Raw genomic sequence first — 27,605 nt, 5'->3', positions numbered from 1 at the left:
GGGTAGCCGGGGGGAGCATGGGGGGCCTGCATCCGCTGCAACCTGTAGGAGCCCCCAGGGTGGGTGCCTGGCCGCAGCCTGGGCAGGAGGGGCAGAGGGCACGGCTGCTCCCCGCTAGCCGCGCCACCGCTTTTGCAGGGCTGCTGCCCCCCTGCGCTTGCCGCCACCACAAGCCGATGTTCTGGCTCTCTGGCGCCTCCAGAAGGCAGCTCCTCCCTGCCGAACTGCTGCAGCGGCCCAAGCCCAGCAAAGCCAGTGAGTGGACTCGGGGCGGGAACCGACGGGGTGGGGTGGGGAGGGCTCGTGGGGGGGCTGTGCACCCTCCAGGGGAGTTCAGGGGGAGGGGAGGGGGGAATTTGGTCGGGGGAGCAGCCCCTGGGCACGGCTGGCCCCTGGGCAGGCTGGCCCTAGGGTCTATAAAGGCTCGTTGGGATTTGCCCTTCAATGAACCAATGTGCTGGTGGGGGGTGCAAGGTGGAAGTTTCGCCTAGGGCACAAAATATCCTTGCACCGGCCCTGGAGCCCCGGGACTCAGGGGAGATTTAAAGGCCCCGGGGCTCTGGCCGCCGCTACCGCAGCAGAGCTCTGGGCCCTTTAAATCTCTGACGGAGCCCTTTAAAGCGCCACCCGAGCCCTGCTGCCTGAGCCCCGGGGTAGCAGCGGCAGGGCTCTGGTGGTGCTTTAAAGGGCCGGGGCTCCGACCGCTGCAGGGAGCCCTGGGCCCTTTAAATTGCCAGCCTGGGGAAGCTGGTCGGATCCAGCACGGTAGACCAGCCCTTGCCAGTACGCCGTACCAGCCCATACCGGCTTACTTTCACTTCTGGTTAATGAGAACATGCTAAATTGACTGAACAAATAAAAGCAGTCCATTTTTGAACACCTAAGAGGAAAGCAAACAGACAGCATCCAATAGAAATAATAATAATTCGGAATTTTTTTTTTAAAAAAACAGGATAACAAATTTAATGCAAGAATTAAAATACACCAGGCCACATTTGGTGCTAGCCACCGTTAGAGACAGTATACTAGATTAGATGGACCTAGGTTTCATCCGGTAGGGAAATTCCTATGTTCCTGTGGCATAGTAGCTCTCATTTTTATAAAAGCACTAGCTATAGTTCCACTTTACATTCTCATCCAGAAAATAGAGAAATGCAGATTAGAAAAAAAACAATTATATGACAAATACACTTAAAAATGAACGTATTAATTACAAAGAATTCAGCAGCAAGGTCGAAGAAATACTGAGAGTGATGTCCTACAAGACTGAGTTCTAAGTCCAATATTTTCATTAAACTACTGAGGTATTTGTTCCACCTCACTCACCATCTCTGAACAGTAATTTGGAGGGGGGAAATGGAGGGTGTGTCGTTAAATTCAGAGCTAAAAGAAAAATACAACACTGAGATTATTAAAGAAATTTGCTGATTAAAAAAAAATTGTGGACCTCTATAAGCATAAATATTAAAGAATAGCCAAGTATATAAACGCACAATAGAAGAATACAGAACCAGACATTGGTTCTACAGGAAAGCATCTGGGAGTTAAAAAGGATGATGAATTCAATGAGCCAACAATGAGACGCTGTTGCAAAACAGGCATTTGCTATATTGGGTTCTATCAATAAGAGTACCATGTAAAACAAGTAAAGTAATTATTCCACACCACTTCACACTGGTTGGGCATCAATTGGAGTACTGTGTTCAGTACTTTCAGACACATTTTTTTTTAATTAAAATTACAGATACATTGGAGAAAAATTCACAGGACAGAAACATAAAATATAAAGCCCTGGAAGAGGTTTAAGAACACTGGACATCTTCAGTCTGGAGACACGTAAACTGATGGAAGTATAACTGTGAACCCATATATTAAAAAAGGATTTTTATTGAATAGGTATGTTTTTAAACTGCAACAGGAAATATTTAGGTTAAATGGGATAGGAAAGAATAGCTAAGCAATGGGACAAGCTGCTAAGTGAATATGTGAAGTCTGCTTCAACTGCTATTAAAAGCTAGATTTGACATCCAATGTTCATTACGGGTTAAGAATAATACAGTCAGTCCTGCAATGGTGCAAGGGGATGGGATAGACTAGGAACCATCCAATCCAAAGGATTCTATGATTCCCACTCACAAAAAGGCCCCTTCCTTTTTTCTTGACTTCCCACTAAGGCTCCTTTTCCCCCATTTGGATTCCTTCTGGGGATACTCTCAGATCCTTCTCTCCAACCCCAAGCCCATAATGAATGAGGGAGAAAAGGTTTTCATTTCTAGCAGTGTGTCAGCAACTCTGTACTGGGTCTTGTCACTGCTCCATTACAGTTGCGTGCTGTGAGGTTTCCTCTCTTCAGAGCACTAGAGATTTCAACAGAACACTGCTGCGGGCTCGCTGGTCTAAATTGAGAACACCCAAATATAGTATCATCACAACCATAGAGAAGCTTGTTGTGGAGGAAGAGCAGTGGCAGAGGCAGACACAGAAGTCGGAAAAGAGGTTGCATGGGGTGACCTGGTGAGGGAAGTCACTGAAGTTTCTAATCCATTAATACTACCCAACTTTAAGCACCACTTATTATTAAGGTTGCCTGATACTTCCCATTATAAGATACTGTTTTCAGTTGCTTAGAACTTTGTCAAAATAGCTGTCCAGGCTGAAATGTTTCATGCTGTGCGTCTACCTCAGACTGAATTATTAATTATTATTATTAAATATCAGCCAAAACGGTTCAGCTGTTTCTGAGAACACAGCTAGGGGAAAATGTTTTGTCCCTATTAAAAATTCTGGCAATCTTTTCTTTGAATAGGTGAAGTGCCTCCATGCTTTGGAGCAAGAACTTGAAATTTACCAGGGGGATGACTTTTGTGTCAGGGATGTGCTTTTGGCCAGTGAAAATCCATCCAAATGTGGGAGTGTATTCGAGTTGTGTAGTGAAGGAGGCTGTTGTCTCTAGGACCCAGGCTTCGTTTGTTCAGAAGCTAGAAGGTATGTAGTGAATGATACAGGAAATTTCAGGTTAAGGCAGCTGAATAGTTCTCTGTATAGTTGGATTCCATCCCTGCCTCTGCCACAGAGTTCCTATATGATGCCAAAAAAAAAAAAAAGAAATTCTGCACACAATAATATAAAATTCTGCAAAATTATGCATATTTTACTTGTCAAAATAACACAAGATAATAAAAAACAATGAGGACTCCGGTAGCACTTAAAGACTAACAGATTTATTTGGGCATAAGTTTTCATGGGTAAACACCCCCCCCCCGAAACCTCCATGCATCTTAAGAAGTGAGGGTTTTTACCCACGAAAGCTTATGCCCAAATAAATCTGTTAGTCTTTAAGGTGCCACCGGACTCCTCGTTGTTTTTGTGGATATAGACTAACACGGCTACCCCTCTGATACATATATAATATAATCACACCAGTTTCAATTATTTTGGTAATTTATTTCAAAATACCTGTCAGCCAGTATATCTGTAACAATACAGACAACAAAAAAGATTCAGGAAATTTTTTTTGACAAATAGATTCCTTACTAGGCTTATTAATTCAGAACTTTCAGTAATAATTCATTTAAACTACAATACAGAAATGTATTTCCGACACCCCTCAGAAGCAGTGCAAAGGCTTGGCGGAGTCAGGGGTAATGGAGAAGCTGAGGGAGAGGGAAGTAATTGCTGGGAAGGAGCCTGGGAGTGAACCTGGAGGGTTGTTGGGTGTGGATGGGAGAAGTATGGAACAGGATTTGTTTGTTTTTTTGCGGGGGGATTGTTATGGATTTGGGGAACCTACCCCATGCAGACCCTAGCTGACCCCTAGGCTTTCCCATTCAGACACATTTGCCCCTGTCCCCCACTCCCCATTCAGCCAGGCATATCTGCACATGTCTCCATGGCTGGTTGCTCCTCATCAGCCCCTGGTGGGCAAAGGGTTTAATTGCAGTCTGACCCATCTCACGGCTTCCATTCGCCTCCATGTCAGAATCAAGTATTCTGCTGGCGGAGAGGGACTGTGGGGGACATTAATTCTGTGCTTGCACAGTGGCACAGAATTCCCCCAGGGGTAAACCAAATTTTTCATTGGTGGTCACTAACTGTGTGTTCCTTATTTTCCCACTTAATACCCTGGGGTCTGATTTGCATGAGTGCTGAGCATTCTCAGCTGCAACTGAAGTAAATGGGAACTGTGCTTAGCATTATATCGTGCTTTACATGTTCAAATGACTCTGAAAAAAATCATGTCATAGGTTTCCCATATTGAGCACCCAAAATGAGTGGATACTTTTGACCTTAATCTCTCTGTGCCTCAGTTCCCAATATGTGACATGGAGAAAATACCACCTCCTACCTCACAAGAATTTTGAGAAGATAATATTTGTGAAGCACTCAGATACTATAGTGGTAAGTGTCATAGAAAAGCCAATGAGGAAATTAATAATTCTGCCTTCAGAGCAGAATAGTTTGAATAGTGTGCAGTATAAATAACGCCTGGAGCCACACATTGAACAGTGAGGCTAAAACAAAATATTTAATAGCTGCTCATTAAGTGAGCACAATCCATTCTGTGCACTAAAAGAGATAGGGGTCTTATGGAAAAAATAGTACACCTCTACCTCGATATAACGCGACCAACATAACACGAATTCGGATATAATGCGGTAAAGCAGTGCTCCGGGGGGCGGGGCTGCGCACTCCGGTGGATCAAAGCAAGTTCAATATAACGCGGTTTCACCTATAACGTGGTAAGATTTTTTGGCTCCCAAGGACAGCGTTATATCGAGGTAGAGGTGTATGTGACCATATAGTTAAAGACTGAATCATAATGCATTAGTACAAGGGGGCAAAATGAAAGGTTACACATGGAACATTAATTCTGGCATTTCCTAACCTTTGTAGTGCTTAACTTTGCAACCTTAGTAATGTTCTTTTACCATCTTTTTTTGTGTGTAATAGTAATGTAGAATTGTAGGCACCTCACTTGGGGTTCTGGATGATACAATATTGTTTCATATTAGTGAAACATAGTATAATCAATTACCATAGACCCTCTTCTGCAGTGGCCAGCTCCCCTTTTAGAGGAAGAGGAAAATGCACCCTTTCTATTGTGTAGTGCGGAACACGGACAGTGGAGTCATATTTCTTCCTGGACTGTGATGATCAGCTGATGCCCTCTAAAGTGTGACATTTATTACGCTTATCTTCACATATATAAACTAAAAAGGTCACTGGTCATAAATCTACATAGCATTCCTTTTAAAATCCAGCTACACTATCCGAATTGATGACCTCATGCAAGAGCAAACTCCACCTGATTACTGCAAGCTGGATGAATTAGTATTTCCTTCTACTGGCTTTAAATAGTTCTCAAATTAGGGATGTTCGTGCCATATCACTGTTTCCAGTCATAAAAAGGAGTGGGGAAAGAAGAGAGTTAGAACATTCTATCACCTGGAGGAGAGGGTTTATGTTAACATCACTATCTTCAATTAGGACCTGGTCCAGTACCAACTGAAGTCAATAGAAAGACTCCCATTGACTTAAATGGCTTTGGATCAGGACCTTACAGCAATAGCTTTACACTTGCCTTCCATTAATTTCAGTGAGTGGCCCCATGTTCTTACAAGATCTCATCAAGAAGCAAAGGGATTGATTAAATTTTTATTTCACAGATTAATACAGTTTAACTTTACCTTACAGTAATGAAGCAATGTGCACACAAGCTCTGCTTCAGCAGCTCCCGTATGTTGCAAATGTATAAAGGTTGCAGATATCTGGCTCTTTGCGTGTTCTTCCTAGCTCCACCCTATTTCCTTTTGAGGGCTCTTGGGTATAGAAGACTCTACTTGCACTTCAGTTTCTTAAGAATGGAGGCAGGAAAGAGTCTAAGCCCCAGATTTAACAAACCTTTAAAACTGTTTATTCTCCAGGTCCTTCTGAATTACCCTCCACACTTTAGAAATGAAAAGATCAGCATGAGAGATGTGTAGGGGGTAACACCCCCCAGATTTGCTATTTTTATTTTACATCCTTCACACTCAACTGTGCAAGTGCATATGAACCACAGATTACCCACAAGCAGGGTTATCTGTATGTGGTACTTATGAAGAGGTTAGTGTTAAAACCACACACAGACACAAAGCATTTGTTAACATAAGATTACAACCAGGTTTGTTTTAATGAATAGCAATCTTTAGGGATATGTACAATGTGGGGCCTAAAGAGCTTGATAATATCAATTTAAATGCAGTCATTTTTATTAGCATGCTGATTATCCCAACATACTACGTCAATATAATAGGAAGTATTTTGACCTTGATCTTTCAAAGGGATCTGCGCAGGCATAAGGGCCCTTTGCAGGTTCAAGGTTATAGTGTGCTCTGTTAGGCCCTGATCCTGCAATGGTTTGCATGCAGGCAGCACCACTACCAACTCCACTTGAAGTAACTGGGACTTAACGCATTGCAGGATCAGGGGCCAGGTGGTAGGGTGAAATTTACTGCTGTGCAGCCCAAGGCCTGTGCACCACTTAAGTCACACTTAAGCCATTTAAAAAAAACAAAAACAAAAAAACTTAAGTGGATCCCCCAACTTCAGGCTTATCTTCTGCCCAGAGGTGAATTTCCCCTTACAGTATGAGAAACAATCTTTCATCTGTGCCTGTTGTAAGGAAGACCTTTGCTATACATAAATGCGACAAGAATTAATCAATTCACTCAGAAACGAAAAGACAACCCAGCTTTTGTCTGATTTACAACCTATTCATGACCAGAAAGAAGGAATACTTTATTCATAAAAAGGAGGAAGTAGTTGCAGAGAAGGTTGTGTCTCCAGCTGTCATTTATGACCCTGTTGATGCTCAGAAGAGAATATTTGTGGATATAACGCATCATCAACTTTTTTGTTAACTTCCTAAAAATCAGCTGGAAACCGAAAAAGAATTACAGCAGTGCCCAGTGGCTCCAATCAGTGCGGGGTCACATTGTGCTAGGTACTATGCCAATTTGTAATAGTTACCCCAAATGCTTATAGTGTAACGGTCACTAAACATGACAAGTGAAGGAGGGAAGAACGATGAGGGTAACAACACCACAACAAAGCCATGCTCCTTTTGCCTGGCTATGTGTACAATTTGCAACCTGAGTTGACTTCAGGAGCCAAGGACCACAGAGTTGACTTGGGACCTTATGTAGCTTACCCCTGTGCATGGGAGTTTGTACATGTTAGCCACATGAGCTGACAATGTGAACTTGGGATCAGGGCCTGTCCAGGAGTTATTAAGAAGTATATTAAACTGACAAAAGACGGGACATCAGATCAGCAGATTCTCTTCTTAGCAGTCTAATTAGAGAAGCATGGCAATGGTTTTGCATAACTAAGGAACTGCCTAGGAGCGTCTGGTCCCTCTACCACTTCTTTAGCTTCAGGAAAATAACTTTGGCCTGGTCTACACTACGACTTTAATTCGGATTTAGCTGCGTTAATCCGAATTAATCCTTAACCCGTCCACACAACGGAGCCAGTTACTTCGAATTAAAGGGCGCTTAAAATCGATTTCTGTACTCCACCCCGACGAGCGGAGTAGCACCAAAATCGATTTTGTAAATTCGAATTAGGGGTAGTGTGGCCGCACACCACCGAATTAATGTGGTTAAAATTAATGGGGTAGTGTGGCCGCACACCACCGAATTAATGTGGTTAAAAACCGAATTAATGTGCTTAGTGTGGCTGCGCACAATCGAATTTATACAATCTGTTTCCCAAATTCGAATTATCTAAATGCGAATTAATCTCGTAGTGTAGACGTACCCTTTGTTTTCCCCAGCAGGGTTTCTACAGTGGAAGAGAGAGACAGAGCTCTTTCCCACTGCTACTCCTAAACCTCTTCAGAATTGTTACTAGGAACCTCACGTGCCAAACTGGGATTCAGATGGTTCTTTTAGCTGCGTTGGAAGGCAGAGCAGCAAAACTTCCAATTTGAGGAGAGGAGACAGTCTTAAAAGGTCTTTCCTGGTATCAAAAAAGAAGCCTTTGCTATCAGGGAAGCTAAGTTAGGGAGCATAATGCCTCCTACCTCTCCCACAGCATTCTGCATTACTGGGGCCAAATAGTCATCCTGAAGTTGGAAGTCTCAGATTAACAGGTTACGTCAGAGATCATCTCAGTCGATGATGTGAAGTTCTGGGGGCAAAGGAGACAAACAGAACCCACAGCAACAGTCGGAAATGATACTTGGCACACAAGACATCTCGTCTCTGCCCCTCCACCCTATCTCTTTTTGTTTCATATTGAAATCTGTTCGTTTTCATTCACGATGGAGCAGAAAGAAGCATGCTGCTAGGGCCAGCTCTGAAAGTGGCAATGAAGATAGGCAAGGATATATCAAGAGTGTGCTGCAACAAAAAAATCTTTGGCACACTTTGATTGGTGCTTCTTACTGTCACTCATATAATGTACAGATTGACCCAAACAGAGACTGAAAAAAATCAGGTTTGTGCAAGTGGGTATGTGTACTTGAACTGCTTTAGATTTGCCCAAAAGTATGATTTTGATTGCTCGTCTGCAGTGCTAATTGCTCCATCTACATATACATAGAGGTTAGAGTTTTTGGTGTTTGTATACTTTTAAGGGGAAGACTGAGCCCCTTTTAGCACAAGTGACTTTCAACCTCACACTAGTAGGGAAAGCCCACAGAATCTGTGCACTTGTATGGAATAGGGCTTGCTTTGGCAATTGCCCAGAATTGTTTGTGATATTGGGTGATTTAGAGTCACTTCTGCTGAGCCAAAAAGGATACATTGTAGGAGCTTTAGAGGAGGAAATGGAATTTATAGACAGATCAGCCTTTTGCAAATCTAGAGCAAAACAGTTTCATTTTTACTGTGTGGAGCAGGTTTGTTAAATTTTATAATTGTAAAGGGAATTATTCTTACCAGGCCATAATCTTTTGGGGAGAGGAGAAGAGGACCGAATACTCTTTACAATACTACTGTACTCCAAGACAATAAATACTTATCAGCACTAGTCTTCTGTTAACTTTTGGTGCACCATGTACGTCTACTCTGAAACCAGGAAATAGTTCAACAGATGCATACAAAGTACGTAGATTGATTCAAAGACAATAGCTAAATACCAGTTAAACCACATACTGTGGCTCTACATTGTACTGCTGGGAAATTAGCACCATTTAGGGTGGTTCCAGAAGTTATATTAACCTGCAAATATTTGCTGCTGGCTAACGCTTAGCATACAAAGTCTCAAACTGGTGTCAGTACTTTGCCGACTATATATATATTTGTGTGTGTGTGTGTGTATTATGTTTCACACTTTGCTAGTGTGAATTGCTACCTTCTTTTTAGTCGACTAAATGACTGCAAAATGAAGTTTAATGCATTAATTGCTTTTTTTTATTAAGATCAAATTTTTAAAGTCACATTTATTGAATTTTTTAAAAATCTATCACTTGTTCTTTTAATTGGGGCCTGATCTTGCTGCCACTGAAGTCAATAGCAAAATTCCCCATTCATGGCACTGGCAGTAGGCGCTTGTCCCACACCCTCATAATAGTGCAAAAAGTTACTGTGCAGGAGATCCAAATCTGAGTTTATAACACAGCTCCTTGTTCTTCAGCTGACAAGGCTGAAAGTGCTGTGGGAGCTGGCCCCTTGCAGTGGGAATGCCGCCCTTGCTTTACTCTGAAGTTATGGAGTTGTCTTGATGGACAGCAGAGAGAACAGTATCTTTGCTCTTTGACTACAAAAGCAGTCTTCTGTGGAAGTGAGACTTCTCTGAGCTCCCAGGAGGGGCTCAAAGAAAGACTCAGGGAAAAAAAGACTCATAGTTACTGAATTTTGCATCAAACCAATAGAATTATATTTCAAAAAGCAGTTTATAGTTTGGGTTAACCACCACCAGGCAATATCTAGACACAATTAGAATTGGAAGAAATAGATGGGTCACATTAATGGTAGACATTAATAGATGGTGATACATTGTGCCATGAAACTGGAGGACCAAGTGAGTTCTGATGTTGTACCTTAAATATGAAATTGCTTCAGGTTTTCTAATATGTAATTTGTGATTGTGTGAGTGAAAAAAGACACATTATATTCAGAAGGGTCAATATAAAAATGTTCAACATGTTTTCATTGTTATTGCCTTTGACTGTCAGCTCCTTTGTTTTGAGGTATCTGTGGGAGATTTCCAAGTGGAAATATTTGATAACCTACAGGCAAAGGAGTTTTCTTCAAAAATAAATAAATAAATAACTGACAAGTGTTGGTGTGGCTTTAATGGTTACCTAACATGCATCACTACAAGTATTGCATTGTTATGAAGAGTACAAGATGTACAGATCCAATCCCAGATTTAGCAGCCCCATCTCTCAACAAGGGGACATTTAAAATTTTTACTGCACTTAACCATGGCTCATCATAAAAAGCTATCAAATAGCTCTGGTAACACCACTGTACATATATATGCCTGTTTCAATTATTAACCCAGTTTGTACTTAGACATTTATTGGTTAATTATAAAATATCCAGGCCATTTTCATTGTTAGGCCATTCACGTTGATATTAATAATACAGCTAGTTGAAAAAACACATTGTTTTGTGAAAAGTCTTCAAAACCTCAGTTTTGGGGCAAAACTTAAATTTTTCAAAAAACATTTACGGCTCTAAACTGGTTTAAAAAAGCTGAAAAAAAATTGCATGAAAACTTTCTACAGAACATTTTCACTGAAATTTTGAAAATTCAAAACTTTTCAATCAGCTCAAATTACATTGTCAGGACTCTTTTAACAATTTTTAGAAGCGTCGTTTAGAAGAATTCAGATTTTCATGCTGCTGACTTTAAGTTTCCCTTTACGTCATGTCAAAAGATGCCAGTACGTTTTCTTCACCCTTGTTAGACATAGCACGGTTTCTCAGGGGCTTTAAGATTTTTCTATTCAGATTTCTATACCACGGCACTACAATGCCTGTGTATGTGGGGGATTCTGTGAGCACAAATCTAAAAAAGGCCAGATTTAGACCTCAGATAGGTGCCGCTGGCTTTGTCTCTCAAGCACAGGTGCACAAAACTGCATAGTACAGTTTATTTGCACTCCTCCCCCAACAAGTAGTTACAGAGACTGATCTCTCCCAGTGACTGTTTCTCTTTATGCAATTTTAAATCTTTGCGGACATACTTTATAACGACTCCAGGATGAGATTTCAGTACACTTCAGTCATATTTGTGCAACGTCTCTTAAAGTCAGAAACTCACGGCTAACATGCAGTGCGATGCATTAGAAGTTTACCCTTCAACAGTAACATGAAAGCCAATAAATGTGCACACCGATATGCTTATCTTGTTTGTCTTGGAAAAAGTATTTTCTTTAAAAAAAAAAATCCATGAATGACAAAATTGCAAACACTCACATATTAGCCACATAGAGCAGAACTATGCACAGAAACCAATCAAGTTTTAATTGGCACTGACTGCTTTTTATGAAAGAGCCATGCAAACTGTGTCAAGGATTACAAAAAGTCACTAATCCTGCGAGGGGACCAGCAAAACACTGTGTGACCAAGAAAGAGTGTTTTACACAGAGGAAAACCTTGTGTTTTCAATAATTCCTTGAACTACAATGAGATTTAAAAGACAATTTTGAGACTTGTACATGCTCGCCAGTGTCAGTAAGATATTAGAATTCTGTTGTCACGGGAAAAACACAACTAAACAAGCCTAGAGTCCTAAAGAGTCCTTAGACATGTAGAGAAGTTGAGTTATTTTACCTCCCTTTCTATTCTGAAGCATTTTGTAGGTCTAAAAGATTCCTTCAGCACCAAGAATGCAATCAAGTGTAATCACAGAAACCTCCCACCCCTCCACATACACAAGTGTTCAACTCCTGTTCAGCTTTTACATTAATAAGGTACAATTATGCATATGGAAATTTACTGTCAGCCAAAGACACAATTATTCTGAAAACACCAGGTTTCAGACCCAGTTTTGAGTGTTTAAGGCAGGGTATTCCTGATATGGTAACAGAATCATTCGTAGGGTTTTGAGTCCATTTTTCTTGATGGTTCATGCAAACTACTCATCCTGCTGTAATGAAACTACTAAAATCATGAGCTTCATTCTCTCTCTCTCTCACACACACACACACACACATACACACCCCAGTGGAATCATCTCAAGCTTTGTCAACACTAGCACTTTTGTCGGCAAAACTTTTGTCATTCAGGAGTGTGAAAAAACCCATATCACTGACTGACATAGGTTTCACAGACAAAAGTGCTGGTGTGAGAGCACTATGTCTGTGGCAGACATTCTCCTGCGGACATAGCTACCGTCACTCGTTGGGGGTGGTTTAATTATGCTGACGGGAGAGCTCTCTCCCACCGGCATAGAGCGGCTACACAGGAGCAGTGGTATAACTGTGCTTCTGTAAAGTCCATAGCATGGATGTAGCCTAAGTATCCATAGAAACTACAGATTGGTCTCAAGGACAGATCATGTCAATGAACCCAAACCTCTACCAGTGCAGGATTGTTCCCCTTTCTATATGAACTAGTGTTACCACCAGTCTAATTTTAAATGTTGCAAATGCTTCCTCTATTTTCACTGGGAGATTAGGCCACCCACCAGCAGATCTGGAACCCCCAAAACACCAGTTCTTCCTATTTCAAAATTACGTAGAGAAGCCGGTGCAAGGAAGAGCAGCAGAGCTCCCTGAGGCAATGAGTTTGTTGTACTTTAACAAAAAATTATCTCACGGAACAGAAAACCTTAGCATAAGCAGGAGAAACCCCCAGAGTTTTCTCTCAACCACCAAATCGACACATTTTACTGTGCATGAGCAACAAATCTCATAGAACCAGGGGAAGAAGAGGAACTAGAAGACTCCACTAAGTCCCTCAAGAATGCACATAGCCACAGGCCCTAATGAGTAAATATGAGGCTGAATTTCTACAAAACTTGCTTTGGATAAATAACCCCCTACAGGGAGCACTCACAGTAAGGCCACCTTCAATATAACTCTTGAAACTGACAGACAACAACTATCACAATATTGCCAAAAGGAGGCAAGGAATTAGTCTAAGAGTAAGTCTCATACAGAGTCATCTGTCTTTTTGACACAGATTATAAAATCCTGACCAAGAAAATGGCTAGTCACCTGCCTCCTTCACTCTGGGCCATGTTTAGGGAGAGAAGGCGGAGATAACCTAAGAAATTTGAAATATATACACCCATAATGTGAAAATGTCTTGACCTTCTCTGAATACAGAGAAAGCCTTTGACAAGGCAATATGGACGTATTGTATCTACTTGCAATGCTGCAGCAAATGGAATTTAATTCATAATACAGCTCAAGATCCTGCATTCAAGTGTTTCCTTCCTAGTTAGCTGGAGGCTCAGAATCAGAACCTTTGCAGCTTCAATAGCTTGATCAGGCAAAACTGTTTCCTTTTCCTCATTACTCTTCACATGACCAAGTCCCAGCCCAATATTATGCAAAGAATATGGAGAACAATTTTATGTTTTTGCAGATGACATGCTCCCACGTACCACAAAACCAACCAACAACGAAAAAAAGTTAGCTCTTTCAAGTGGCCAAACAAAAAGCATGTTTAAAAAAGAATGTAGCTTTCCTAAGGCCTAAAATAGTGTCACGCATACATACTCTTTGATACCACACAGCCCATGTGCATATCTATGCAAGTGTTGGGAACTAATTTAAGTCACGCTAGAATTTTTTTCTTAATTATTTCAGTTTTGAAATAGCTTTGCACAACAAAAAAATAGCACGCATGTGGCGGGGGAGAGGGGAGGAGGTGTCAAACGAAAAAGAGACAGAAGTAAAATAGGAAAGGCCAACACAGAACATGTAGGTACAAGGTACATCAGTGGGTAGTGTTTTCTTTATGTTGTTTAGGGAAAATGCAAGGTATCCCATCTGGTGGCCACTTTTTTTTCTCCCAAGGTGGGCCTTGTTAATCTGATTTGAGATATGGGCCACACTCCTCGTCCCCATCTTATTGTGAATACCAAAGAGACTTGGAGGAACGTCTAAAGCCCTGACCATGCACTCTGTAGGTACATAGGCATAGCAGTCCAAGTGTGCCTGAATGGATATGGGGAAAAACTGGATCTATCTATGTTTAGAGAAGAGCCTTGGTACAGGCTTCTAGATTAGCAGAATTGATGGGTGGATATCTGTTCTGTTCCTCTCCTTCTGCACACATTTCCTAGATGTCAGATCCTCCATTTCCCTCTAAACATTTTGGCCCCTTCTCCTCTGGGCATGCTTAATTATCTTCTTCTCTGATTCCCTAAGCCCTTCTCTCCTGCACAATCTTCTTCTGCTGGAGGAGGACTGCTTCAGTCCTACTGGTAGCCCCACTCCTTGAGCAGGGCTCCTGTTTACTCTCTCAGAACAGCGGTCCCCCCTTTGTAGAGGCACCTAGCTCTTAGGCCAGGTCTACACTTACAAGCTTACAGTGGCACAGCTGTACTGATACAGCTGTGCAGCTGTGAGAGTGCTCTTGTAGCCGCATTATGCCAACTGGAGAGAGCTCTCCTGTCGACATAATAAAACCAGCTCAGCAAGCAGCGGTAGCTATGTTGGCAGAAAAGCATCTCCCACCGACCTAGCACTGTGCACACTACCACTTATGCCAGCAAAACTTATGTCGTTCAGGGGGGTGGGTTTTTTCACAACCCTGAGCAACAAAAGTTTTGTCAACATAAGTTCTAGTTGAGACATGGCCTTAGTTGCAATTAAGGACCTGAACACCAAGGAAAAGAACCAGCACCATCTGACCAACTAGGGGCTGGTCTACACTGGGGTGGGGGGTCGATCTAAGATACACAACTTCAGCTCACGGCGGCAAGTTGACCGCCGTGACTCCCCCGTCGACTCCGCTTATTCCTCCTGCCGAGGTGGAGTACGGGCATCGATTCGGTCATCAATTTATCGCGTCTAGATGAGACACGATAAATCGATCCCCGATAGATCAATTACTACCCACCGATCCGGCGGGTAGTGTAGACGTGGCCTCAGTCTCTGCAGACCACCAGTTGTTCATACACCACAATTTTGGAACGCGGATTAATTTATTTTAACAGCCTTCTCCTCCCATAGTTAAGCTGGGAAGCATTTAATTAAAACAGTGGTGGGGTTTAAAGTTACTAGAACTCAAACCCGCAATTTCTAACCTTCATCCCATAGCAGATGTGGAAATGCTCCCCCTTAGTACACTGCAATTCTAGAAGGAAGAAGGAAGTATACAAATTAAAATTATATGGATTAGTAAAATCTAGCCTTCCATGATAAACAACCAAACAAGATTTTATTCATTAGCATTCTCTCTCGCTTGCTCATATTTAGTAATTCCAACCAAAAAATTTACATGGCATGAAAATTCGAGATCATGGGTGCACGTAGCTAGCATAGTTATGGAAGTACTATTAATAGCGATGCCGTTTGCACAGACAATATATCCACACTGTGGGCCTCCATTCTGATCTCAAAGATGCAGAAGAGGATTTTTGTGTGTGTACGCATGCACATGCACTGTTAGATGCAAAGCAAGCACGGAGACTAAAATCCGACTGTTAGAGGCCTTCAGAACATGCAGCATACGCATGCACTATATGCAGTGAAGAGGAAACCATTCTCTGATTTTCTGTCATATTTAAAATAAAGAATTTGCAAAGTATTATAGAAGGAATCAACATTATCTGCTCATTGTTTAGAGCATTCAGAAGGACTACCATTTAACATGTATTGGGGTTAAGAATGTAAGAACTTCTCCCAGTGTCTGCAGTTCTGCACAACTATTCAATGACATAAACAATCACCTGCTTTGGGGGATTGGGATACCCAAGTGTAACTTCACAAATTTAAAACAAACAAAAACAATATTTTACAGCAACAGATCACTCCAAAATACATCTCATAAGGCATCACTTTTTAGTCTCCACAGTTAAGCATTGCCTATCTACCTAATACAGTTGGTTTAAGAGCTGAGCAAACTTCGAGATGAACAATTCACCCCAGAAACAGAATATTTAATGTAGCAGGGAAAGCCTTGTATTTTTCTTATTTTTTTTAAGTTTAACTGAGCTCTAAATTAGCTTCACTGTAGATCTTTGCTATAGAGCAATTTGCTATATATTTTTATTAAACTCTTGTTTTTAAACTGTTTTTAATTTGAAGTGTAAATTAAGTTGACTTGAAACTGGAGTTGTTATAAAACCAAAATTTAGCAAACAGTTAATACACAATGCAGTTTATTAGGCCAAAGATATTAAACAAGACTCAACCATAATGGTTAACAATGGCTATTATATATGTGCAATGCAATGCAAAAATGGTTCAAATTCATCCCTGCTGTAACAGTATTGACTTCAACGATTTACACCAGATATTAAATTGACCCAATTATGTTTACACATAATTTCCAAATTTCAAATACTGTGCCCCTGTAAGACATCCCAATCCTTTATTTGGAAACTCAAATCAACAATTACATCACAATCCTATAGCTAACCTACTGATATAACTTCAGTGCGATTTCTGTGTATGGTACAGCTATAGGATCAGGTTGTTAGGTGTATTTTAAAGGGCATTTATGCACCTAAGTGACAATGCAGCCATCCAAATGTAGGGTTGGAATATGCTGTCATAGTCCCCACTTTTGAAAACTGGGTCTATGCTGTCAAATTCCTAGTGTCAAATATTTAGTGTAATTTTAAAGTTGTTAATGCTCACAAATATGGTCTTTGCTATAACTTGCTAAGTTTAAAAATTGTTTCCTCGTTGCTGTCAATTGGGTTGTATAAACGTAACAGCCATATCACAAAAATTATCTTTACTCATGCGAGTAGCCCTGTTGAAATCAAGTGAGTTAGGACGACTCATGTGAGCAAGAGTTTGCAGAATCAGGCCCTCAGCAAAGACAGGTCTCTCAAGCATGAACATCACTGTTTTTGTCTCCTCTTCTTAAAAAGAACTGGCTTTTAACATTGAAACACTACAAAAAGATCAAGAACAACAACTAAGGAATTAAGGTGACTAACTTTAAACATTCTAGCACAGTTCTTGACATTCACAGAAGTGTCAAAAATAAGTCACAAATGAAATGAAGTTATACAAATATATTACTCTGCATGCAATGGGCCTTTAAAGACAGAAAGAAACGGAGAAGGTATATCAGAGCGTAATTAGGAAGGTATCATGATTTAAGGAGAGATTTTTATTAAAACACTGGACATAAGTTAAGGCCCAGACCCTGAAAGATGATCAGTGCAAGCAGATCCCTGTGCTAGAGTAGAGCCCCACTGAAATCAATGGGGCATGCTGCAGGCAGATCCTGGTGTAGAATCCTATCTATTTCAATGCAGTGAAGTCAATGCAGTTCCAATGTCAGATTGCAAGGTGGTGGCCAAAGACAGCCCTTGCCCAAGTCTCAACAAATACAAGCTTTTGCCATATTCAGGAGTATTCAGATCTAGGAAGGGATATACTTGGATCCCATCTCTAAATTAGTTTTAGATCTCTAAATTATATTTGCAATAAATATGGGGTAACGATTGGAAGGAATTTCAGAGGGATATACAAATAGTACAGATAGAGGCCTTCCATTTTCTGGGATCCAACACTCCAGAGTTGCCTAATCCCCACAGAAGTGGGCCATTTCCCCAAAAATTCCCAACTTCTAATAGGAGATAACATGGCTGGTGATCTGCATCTCTCTAATGTCTGAGATATAAACAGTTTAATGTTGATTGACTGTGATACATTTACCAAACTGGTCATAACACAATGGTAAACCGTAGGAAGAGTATTTTAAAAGAAATGCAAGTTTGCAAGAAATAAATAGCTACACCATGTCTTTTTTGATAATATCTGGGGGTCTCCCATAGCTGGAAACAGCTGGAAATCGAACTGCAGGCTGGATTCTCGCTCTTGCCCTGCTTTAAATTGTTGATTTAAGTGGACTTACTCCCAAGTGTGAAACTTGTCTAAGCAAGCGGAGAATCAAACCCCTTCCTGGTCTGGTTCAAGACTTGAAAAGTTTCAGATTCACCGCTGACAGAAAGCTAATAACTGGACTTGGTCTGTTTACTTCAGAAGCTTACTGGGCTGTAGTTGTTCCCACTGAATGAGCTAAAGTTCATCTTCAGGCCAAGATTGTCAAAATTGGTAACTAGTGATTTTGGATCCTTTGCTGGTCAGGTGCCCAACCTGAAACATCCTAGGGAGGCCTGATTTTCAGTAAGCGCTGAGTACCTGTCCTCTGCAGGCCAGGCTCCTTCAAGGTATTTCAGAGGTGGAGCACCTCAACAGAAAAATAATAATAATCCAGATCACTGGTCATTTTTGAGACCCTTGCCCTTAAGATGAACTTTAGTTCCTTCACTGTCTGTGTACAGGAAACAAGTACAGCACACTTGGCCTCCAGACACACGCAGCCTCGCTGCGGCCCGCCCAGATGACCTAGGAGCGCACCTGCCTGGCTCTGCAACCTCACCCATCCCTCCCAGCCGCCTCATAGGCAGGTGGCAACGCTACAGCCCCCAGCCCCTCTTGTTCTGACCCATCCCCCCGCTGGAGTGCCAGCCCCAAGAACCCCACATTGCCCCTCCAGCCTCTGCCCGCTCCGTCCATATTCCTGGCGTCTGTGGAACTGCTTTCCACTGGACCCCGAGCTAGGCACTGCCAGGGGAACAACCGAGCCCGCGCATGCTCCTGAGCAAGCCCCGGAGCCCACTTCCCAGGGCCAGTTGATTCATCTCCTCGGGCCGGAGCAGCGGCTAGCGTCACTGACAGGTGGCTGGGGAGGGGGGCGCGGAGGGAAGGTGAGATGAGGACAGGTTACGGGGGACGCGGGGAGGAGTTCCCTGGGGCAGACTACAGCGCCCAGGGGGAGAGAGGGCGGTAGGGACCGGTTGCATGAGGAGGGGGATCTGGCAGGGGCACCCTCCAGCCCGTCCTCGGCTCTCTCAGGGCGCCTTACCTTGGCGAGGCAGAGCAGGAGCAGCAGGCGGAGGAAGAGCTGCCCTGGCTGCTTCATGGTCCTGAAGAGCTCTCCCCGCTGCGCGTACAGCCGCTTAGCCCGACTCCGGCTTCCCCGGGGACATGGCAGGGCTGCGCCCCCCAGCACTCAGCTGCGCCCGGTGGGGTCCCTCCCCCAGTCTCTCTCTCTCTCTCTCTCTGCGCTCCGGAGGCGGCGGCGGCTGCTCTCTCGCTCTGCCTGCCGCGCGCCCCGCGCTGAAAATGCGGGAGTTCGGAGCGGGGGCAAGTCCTGGGCAGGGTGGAGCGAGATGCACAGGCAGGACTCCCGGCGAAGCTCGCCTCCTGCTCTGGGGAGAGGGAGAGGAGTCAGTCACCTCCCCTCTGAACACTCATCGCTTCCGCTGCTGCCAGGGGGAGGAATTTGCCTCCTGTTGTCAAGGGTTTAAAAGGCCATTTTGCAGCGGGGAAGTTGTTACTGCACTTTCCTCCCCTCCCTATCTGACATTCCCCCTTTCTGTCTCCCAGCTGGGCTGGACGAGGAAGTGGCTCACTCAAAACTTTTCTAGCCCTCCCACATTTTTTCTGCAATCGACTTGGAAATGGAGCCGGAGAGGGATGTTCTCCTTCCCCCCTCCCCCTTTCAGTCTCTGAAAAAGGACATTCTTAATGGGGGTTTCTCTGGTACTACAAACAGCGAGATTTCTGCTTCTCAGAGCACATGGGGCTTGCTAGAGCGGAAGATTATCCACAGAACTCAAAGAACAGATTAAAACGAGCACACATCGGGACGAATGGCATGTAAATATTCTTTGTGATACTCATGATTTCCCATAAGCATTGATGTGAGCCCACATATCGGGTGAGATTTAACAGGGCTAGTCAGTTCTGAAGTATGCTAATTAACGAGGTTTTCTTTTCCTCTCCCGCCCCCCCATTAACGTTTGGATTTATACTTTATGATCATGTAGCATTGTTCAACTGGGGAAACACAAATGGGTGACAGAACAAAAACTGGTGCTCTGAAATGACTCAGTGAAACACACTTCACCCCGAGGAAGTTATCTGAAATAATTCCTTTCAATTGACGCTCGTATTTTTTAATGTTGCCGCTTCTGTAAATGTCTGATATTGCAAATGAACATTTTTATAATCTAATTTACTTCTCAGGATTAATGTACTTTTTACATTTCATTCACCTTGGACAACGAAAATAGACAAGTTAGTTTCATTTTGATTTATAGTCAGTTTGGGTCTTAATTCCACTTTCAAGCTCTAAACTGCTTCAGAGTTGTAATGCTTAAATTAGGAGCACTGCAGGTGAATGACTGAATCCACTTAAAATCTATTTTAATTGACTTTTTTAATGATAAAAACATTGATCAACGTTTTTTCAAGACCTTGTTTTTACAAAATGTAAAATATTTCGAACACTGAAGCATGTGCATAACTTTATATAGTTTTACAATTCCATAGAAGTCAACGGGACTATGCACACACAAAGTTCTGTATATGTTGAAGTGTTTGCAGGATTAGGGCCTAAATAGATCTGTCATTCTCTTGTTAGTAAAAATGAGGGAGTTTCCCCTCAGATTTGAAATACCTAGATAACTTTAAGGTACTTTACATTTCTTAAGGTACTTTAGAAAAAACACTTTTTAGTATATGTTCAAATATTTTGAGTGTTTTGAAATACAAACTATTGCTTAAATAGCAGAGACAAAAATATTATGAATACAAGTATATTATGAATATAAACAAGCATTTAATCAGGCTTTTAATTAATAACAACCAGGCTAGAGTTAGCAATCATTGTAGGGTAGATAAAGGGGCAGTAATTTTATTGAGTCACTTAGGGGTATCTTAAGGTATTTTATATTTGTTTGGCTTTAATTTATGTGGACACCACAGAAATATCCAAATAAGCAATAGTATATAAATCAAAATTAAATAGCATAATATTACCCTACATTTATATAGCAATTTTGAGAACAAAGGATCTCCACCCTGTATACCGGGGTTCTCAAACTGGGGGTCGGGACCCCTCAGGGGGTCATAAGGTGATTACATGGGGGGTTGCGAGCTGTCAACCTCCACCCCAAGCCCCGCATTTATAATGGTGTTAAATATATAAAAAAGTGTTTTTAATTTATAAGGGGGGGTCACACTCAGAGGCTTGCTATGTGAAAGGGATCACCAGTAAAAAAGTTTGAGAGCTCCTGCTGTATACCATACACATGCAAATAGCCTCCTTGGCTTCAGTGAAGCAACTTGTGTGAGAAAAGATCTGCAGGCCAAGTCCAGATGCACAAAAACTGTAGTCCTGATCCTTCAAGGAGCTTCCTATGGGTGGTTCCCATTGCCCACATGGAGTCCCACTCAAGTCAATTGGAGACTGGGGGTCCACCCATGCAAATGTGATTGCAGAATTGGGACCTGTATGAAGGGATCATTTCACTTGATCCTGAAATACACCCATTTTGTAAAATTGTTTAGCATCATATAACCTCAGTTTAAAAATCCAGTCTCTCAAACTCTGTCATATGAGAATAGTCCTGCTGGAAGCAATGGGATTTCTCACATGAGATTTTCCAGGATCAAGCCCTGAATAATTAATCCAACTAATATTGAAATTGATGGGAGTCCCTGTGATGACTGTAATATTAATTTTATTGGGTGTTTACTGGGTCTGGGATGGGGGAGATATCATGGGTTTAAGGCCCTGTTTCAAATCACACTTAGCAGGGACTTGAATGCAGGTGAGTGCTCTAACCACTATATTGACTATAATGGGATGGGATCTCTCACTTTCTCTCTCTGGTTTTTCATGAAGAATTACCTTAGGGCACATCTTCACTGGCAACATTAAAGCGCTACCACAGCAACGTTTTAATGTGGCTTGTGTAGTCGTGGAGCAGTGTTGGGAGCGACCTCTCCCAGCGCTCTAAAAAAAACCACCCTCACAAGGGGCACAGCTCCCTGTGCTGGTGCACTGTCTATACTGGCACGTTACAGTGCTGAAACTTGCAGCGCTCAGGGGTGTGTTTTTTCACACCCCTGAGCGAGAAAGTTGCAGCGCTGTAAAGTGCCAGTGTAGACAAGCCCTAAGTGACTGATCTGACTTAGGTACATAACTCCAGGAGATGGTTCATGGCTGAGAATCCTGAACAGGGTGGGGTGGAGGAGGGTGTGCCTATTTTTGGCCTATCAGTCTGGCATGTAAGGCCCAGATCAATAAGGTTAGGCATCTAAGCACATCTGGGCCATAAGCCCTGACCCTTTCCTCTGCATTTTCTCCCTGATTCTGCTTGCTGTCTTCTGAGAATCCCTTTCCTAGGGTACATCTACACTGGAACTGGAAGGTATAATTTCCAGCTCAAGTAGACATACCTGTGCTCACTCTGATTGAACTAGCACACTAAAAATAGAAGTACAGCCTCAGCAGCGCCAGCGTGAGTGACAGGATGGGCTAGATATCTGAGTACATACCCAGGGTCTTGGTTGGGATCATATGGCAGGGGACTAGCCCCTCCCACCACTCACATCACCACAGTTACACTTCTATTTTTAGCATGGTAGCTGGATCAGAGCTGCATGGGTATGTCTATTTGAGCTGCAAATTATTCCTGCAGCTCATAAGTCATACCCTCCGGCACCTAGCTCTCCCTAGGAACTGTATGGGAAGACTGGACACCTAACTTGGGGCTGAGAATTCCACTAGGTGGCAGGGCACCTAGGAGTTAGGTATTGCAACGCCTAAGTAGCGTGACCATATGTCCTGTTTTGGCCAAGACAGTCCCCTTTTTAAGCCCTGTCCTAGCTGTCCTGACTTTTTTGGCAAAACTGGGCATTTGTCCTGCTTGCTCTTGCCAACTGATCATCAGTTGGCAAAAGCAAATTGGACAAATGCATAGTTTTGGCAAAAAAGTAGGGTGTGCGAGAGGGAGGGCTTGAGAGAGCGGCTCGGGCCGGGTCAGCCCCGCTCGGGTGGGCGGCAAGGTATCTTGGGCCGGCCCCACATGCGCGGGGGGGCCCTTAGGCCAGCCCCATGCAGTGTCCCATTTACCCTTTGGGAAAATATGGTCACCCTACGCCTAAATCCCTTTGTGGAACTAGGCCCAGATTAGCAAACCTTCTCTCCTGTCTTCAGAGAGCACTGAGTGGCTACATCTCCTCCTACTGCTGGGTGCCAAAACTCCCTGCCCCCAAATCTTGTCTGTCTCAACCCAGTTCACCTGTTCTGGTAGTCCCAGCCATGTACAGACTATAAGTCCTCGCATCCCCTAGCCTAGCTATTCATGTATCAGGCACCCAAATAGGCAGAACTTTCGGATCCTGTGAATTATATTCATCTTTAGAGTCTCCAAATTAGCACATAGACAACTGATTCTATGAAGGCTGGTGGACATATTTAATATTAAGCACATGAGCAGTCCCATTGATTTCAGTGGAAATACTTATATAGTTAAAGGTAAGCCCCTAAATTGGGGCCTTAGTTGTAACGTATGCTAGTAACTGATTTAGTGCCTAATTAAGATTAGGTTTATTCTTAACAGATACATCTGAGATTTGAAAATGACTCACTGAAATATTATACACACACATCTAGTGAGAAGGAGAAAGAATGCATGATGGGGTGGCATGATATCAAAGTTTTATTAGCATCTGTTTGGGATGACTCAAAAGTGCTCATGAAACAAGGAGGTAGAGCTGGTTGGAAAATCCAAAAGTAAATCCACAAAACATTTTTGAAAAAAAAAAAAAACTATTACATACAAAATGTTTTGTAGAAAATTTTGATTTTTTTCCACCAAAAACAAACATTTTAATTTAATTTGAATTTTTCCTTGAAAAATTAAAAAAAATCATTGAAATAAAACTGTTTTTGTGAAATATATTGATTCTGATGAAACTGCATTTTTCAACAACAAAAAATGGTTGAAAAATTTTGCCCAGCTCTACAAGAGAGCTGTGCAGGTTATCCCAAAACCTTCATACCACAGTGCACCATCCTTTATTCTGCATACACCACCTTGCCCGAGCCATGTAAAACATCCAGAAGAGAGGGCATCTGGTGAGCCCCAAAATCAGAGGAATGGAAATGTGGGTGACACCTTTGTCTCCCCTTCAGGTCCTGTGCTCAGTTCATCCAAATCTTGAGGATCTGCTCCCATGAGTCCAAATGTACAAGCTCTGGAGAGAGACTGGAAATATAACTAATATATTTTAAATATAATTAATAATATTATTTTATTATATTAATAACCTCTAAAGTTATTTTAAATAGAGTTTTGTAAACAGAATGTAGTGTTTTAAAGGTCAGATATCTTGGGAACTTCCAGGACTAGAAGCAAGTGCTGCATGTCCCATTGAAAAGTTGGAAATCTCCTCTTTCCTATAGTATAAAGTCCATGAATGAAATCCACAGCTTTGAAGTAAATGGCAAAACTCCCATTGACTTCAATGAGGTCTGGATTTCACCCAACATTTCTAGTCCTGTGGAATCATGAAATATCTAACCTTATATCTGTCACTGGTCCAGGCCTGAATATTGCCCAGCCTCGACCACAAACCAGTGCAATTTTAGGAGGGAAATTCCATATTTGGGAAATAGGAAACATTTTTGTAGAGGTTGATAATTTATAATAAATAGTTGTGGTCTGAAGCTGTTGAGAGATTTGGAATGGTGAAAGTTGTCCTGATACAGATGCATGAGTGGGCAAAGTGCAAGTGAGACTGTCAAAGTTGCCCAATTAATAAAATTTATAACATGGTTATCACCAGCACCTGTTTCTAAACTGATAAATATATATTGCACATACACATGCACACATGCATAGTGGAGACAACCTAAACTGCATTAATCATGCACTTTTAACTCTCTGCCTGCCAGTTCATCACAACTGTAAACAATTTGGTTATTATATGCAGAAAATGGGTTAGAGGAGATTTGCAGAGATTATATTAACCTGAATTTTTTCTTCAAATCCCATTAGTTTAAAATAGTCCATATGACCAGAAATAGCGTGCGCTACTGATGCAAGAGACCTATAGCAAGCATAAAGGGGACAATGTAGCACATGAGATGTCATTCATAATTATCATTCAACAAGGGCAATGGGAGGTAGCTGGCACTGGCCATCAGAAAAACTCATACTGCCGAGGGAATAGAACCTACTCTAATACATCTACCAAAGGCTCTTCCTGACAAAGATGCTCTACAGCAGGAGTAATTATTTTTTATCAAGGTCCAAATTTCTTGGTCAAGGCATAGTCAGCGTCCAGATTCCAGAGAAAATAATACAAAAATAACAATAATGACAATAAGTAAATAAAAAGATTTCGCAGTCTGTTCAAAAGCATCTGACGGTCTGGATTTGGCCCACGGGCTTCCTATTGACTACCTCTGCTCTACAGTACCTACATACCATAATTCCAGGAACTATTTTTACCTGAAGAGACAGTCTTCAGTATTGCCAGCCCCAAAGATTCAAAAATCATGAGTCAGACCCCCCAAAATCATGAGATTTTTTAAAAAAGAGATTACATTGTGGTTTTTGGTCTCTTTGGATTTTTGAACTCCCCCTGCCCACCCGCATGGGTTGCCAGCTATCTCCCCAGTCGTGATTTTGGCCTCTAACTTCAAGCGATCTCAACCCCATTTCTATCCATCCCCCTGCCCAGCAATTAATTCTGTCCCCCAAGCTCCAAATTAATCTTGTCCTGTCCCCTAGCCCCCATCAATTCTGCCTCCATATCTGCCCTCCATCCCCCACCTCACTTCTTCCTCTCCTCCACCTCCCATTTCTGCTGCTCCTGGGGTTTTACACTCCCTTCTCCCATGCCTGGAGGGACTGCAGCAGGGTCCCCTCTGTTCCTTCCCAGGTCTAACATTGCAGGGAGGGAGAGGAGAGGAGAGATGAGGAGGCATCATATTGGTCACAGGAGGGGAGGGAGGAGGAGGGAGCAGGATCCTGCTGGGCTGCTGGAGTCTTTCTGCTCCCTCCCCTCCTATGAAAATGCTTTCAGCTCTTGAAGGTAGAGGGAGAGAGCAAAGCCTGCTTCTTGCAGCAGCCTGGATTGGGTGCTTTTCTCCAGGAGGTGAGGAAGTAGGGAAGGCAGCCAATCAGAGGGGGATTTTCCCCAGGCTATGTTGAAGTTCTCAGAGGGCTGGAGTGTCTGGTGTTATTGGCAGACAGGCTCCAGCCAGGGCTGAAATCTTGTGACTAGAGAAAAAATCTGCACTGATGGCTTTGACCCTGGTGAATCTTCCAAGATTGGCAGGTTTCGTAGACCAGCCAATGGGGGTAAATCCCACTTCCCCCTCCGACTCCTGAAGGAATAATCAGTCAGAAACTCTGCAAGCCGCAAAGAGTTTCTGGTTCCCTATGCAGCAATAACATACAAAGGTAAACTGTAGGTTTCAAATGTGCACTCAGCTTTTTAATCAACATCCCCAGGAGCCATGTCTTCATTCCAGATCCACATACAGAAGGTGCTGATTAAAGCCTCAGTTCAGCAAAGCACTAAAGCAGGTACTGAACTATACTTATCTGCTTAACTCCATCCCTATTCAGCCAAGCACTTAAGCTTTAAGCACATGTTTAAGTCCCATTGACTTCTATGGGACTTCGTCAAAAGCTTAAGTGTTTCACTGAACAAGGATAGATTTCTAAACAACTGCATAAACCTTAGACTCCAATCCTGCAGAAAAATACAGATAAATAGAAGTGGACAAAAGAGCTGGGATAGACATATAGAGGTTTTCAAAAATGGCTGTTGTATAATGCAATTAAAACAAAAGAGAAAGTAACAACAGAAAGAAAAAAGAATGAACAGGAAGGAAGAACTGATTTAATTTTGCAGATCTGCTTCCCTATGAAACATTCTTTGGCTTTCCCCAGGAGACCACAAGTGATTTTTACATACCATAATGCTGCATACCATAAACATTTAAGCTTGGACAGAGTTTCAGTCTTAAATCTGAATTTCCTGCATTAGTCAGTTTAAGGCAGATCCTTAATGCTATTTGCATGTCTTTTGTGTACGTGTGTATTGTCTTTGGTCTTTGAGTGTTTCACTAACGATACTGTAAAAATCTTCAAAGAGAGCAGGAGTGCTAGCTTTGAGACACTTGTGGGCTCATTACAAGCTGGTGAATTCTATTCTGGATGTTGTTCTTAGAGGGCTTGGTTTGGAGCTCACATCAGTTTTACATGGGTGTCAGACCTGATTTCCACTGATGTAAGCAAAACCAAAATCAGGAGAGTGTCTTCCGCAGGAAAAAAACAAAAAACAAAACCAAGGGCAGATTGTGGGCCAACCTGCATATGGGCAAGGAGATGTAAGATGCCCCCTTGCGCTATTGCATTTCTGTGGTGGTAGCAGAGGTAGCAGGCTCCACAGAGCTGCCTATCTCCCCTTCTGCCCCCTCACACACACATATGGGCAGGAGGGAGAGAAGCCTTGACTCCTCCCTCTCAACACACCCAACAATGTAGCTAAGCCGGCACAGCAGAGAGTGTACACTACACCAGATATAGGCCTGTTCCTGCCCTGGAGCAGCCGGGAGACAGGGAGTGTGACTACGAGTCCCCTA

The 27,605-nt window shown here is 42.5% G+C and overlaps 1 protein-coding gene across 1 annotated transcript in view; it reads right to left on the bottom strand.

Annotated features, from left to right (window-relative positions):
- LOC112106134 (receptor-type tyrosine-protein phosphatase eta) overlaps positions 1-19,175 on the bottom strand; it is a 142,361-nt gene extending 123,186 nt beyond the window's left edge. Inside the window, exon 1 of the mRNA XM_029913587.1 lies at positions 19,011-19,175. Within this exon, the coding sequence (XP_029769447.1) occupies positions 19,011-19,067 (57 nt within the window). The 5' untranslated portion in view covers positions 19,068-19,175. The remainder of the gene's footprint in view (positions 1-19,010) is intronic.
- Positions 19,176-27,605: the final 8,430 nt, after the last annotated feature.

This window comes from Terrapene carolina, unplaced genomic scaffold (genome assembly GCF_002925995.2).
Source record: "Terrapene carolina triunguis isolate 2854851 unplaced genomic scaffold, T_m_triunguis-2.0 Scaffold715, whole genome shotgun sequence".
Lineage (NCBI taxonomy): Eukaryota > Metazoa > Chordata > Testudines > Emydidae > Terrapene > Terrapene triunguis.
This window is presented reverse-complemented; position numbering and strand designations above follow the sequence as displayed.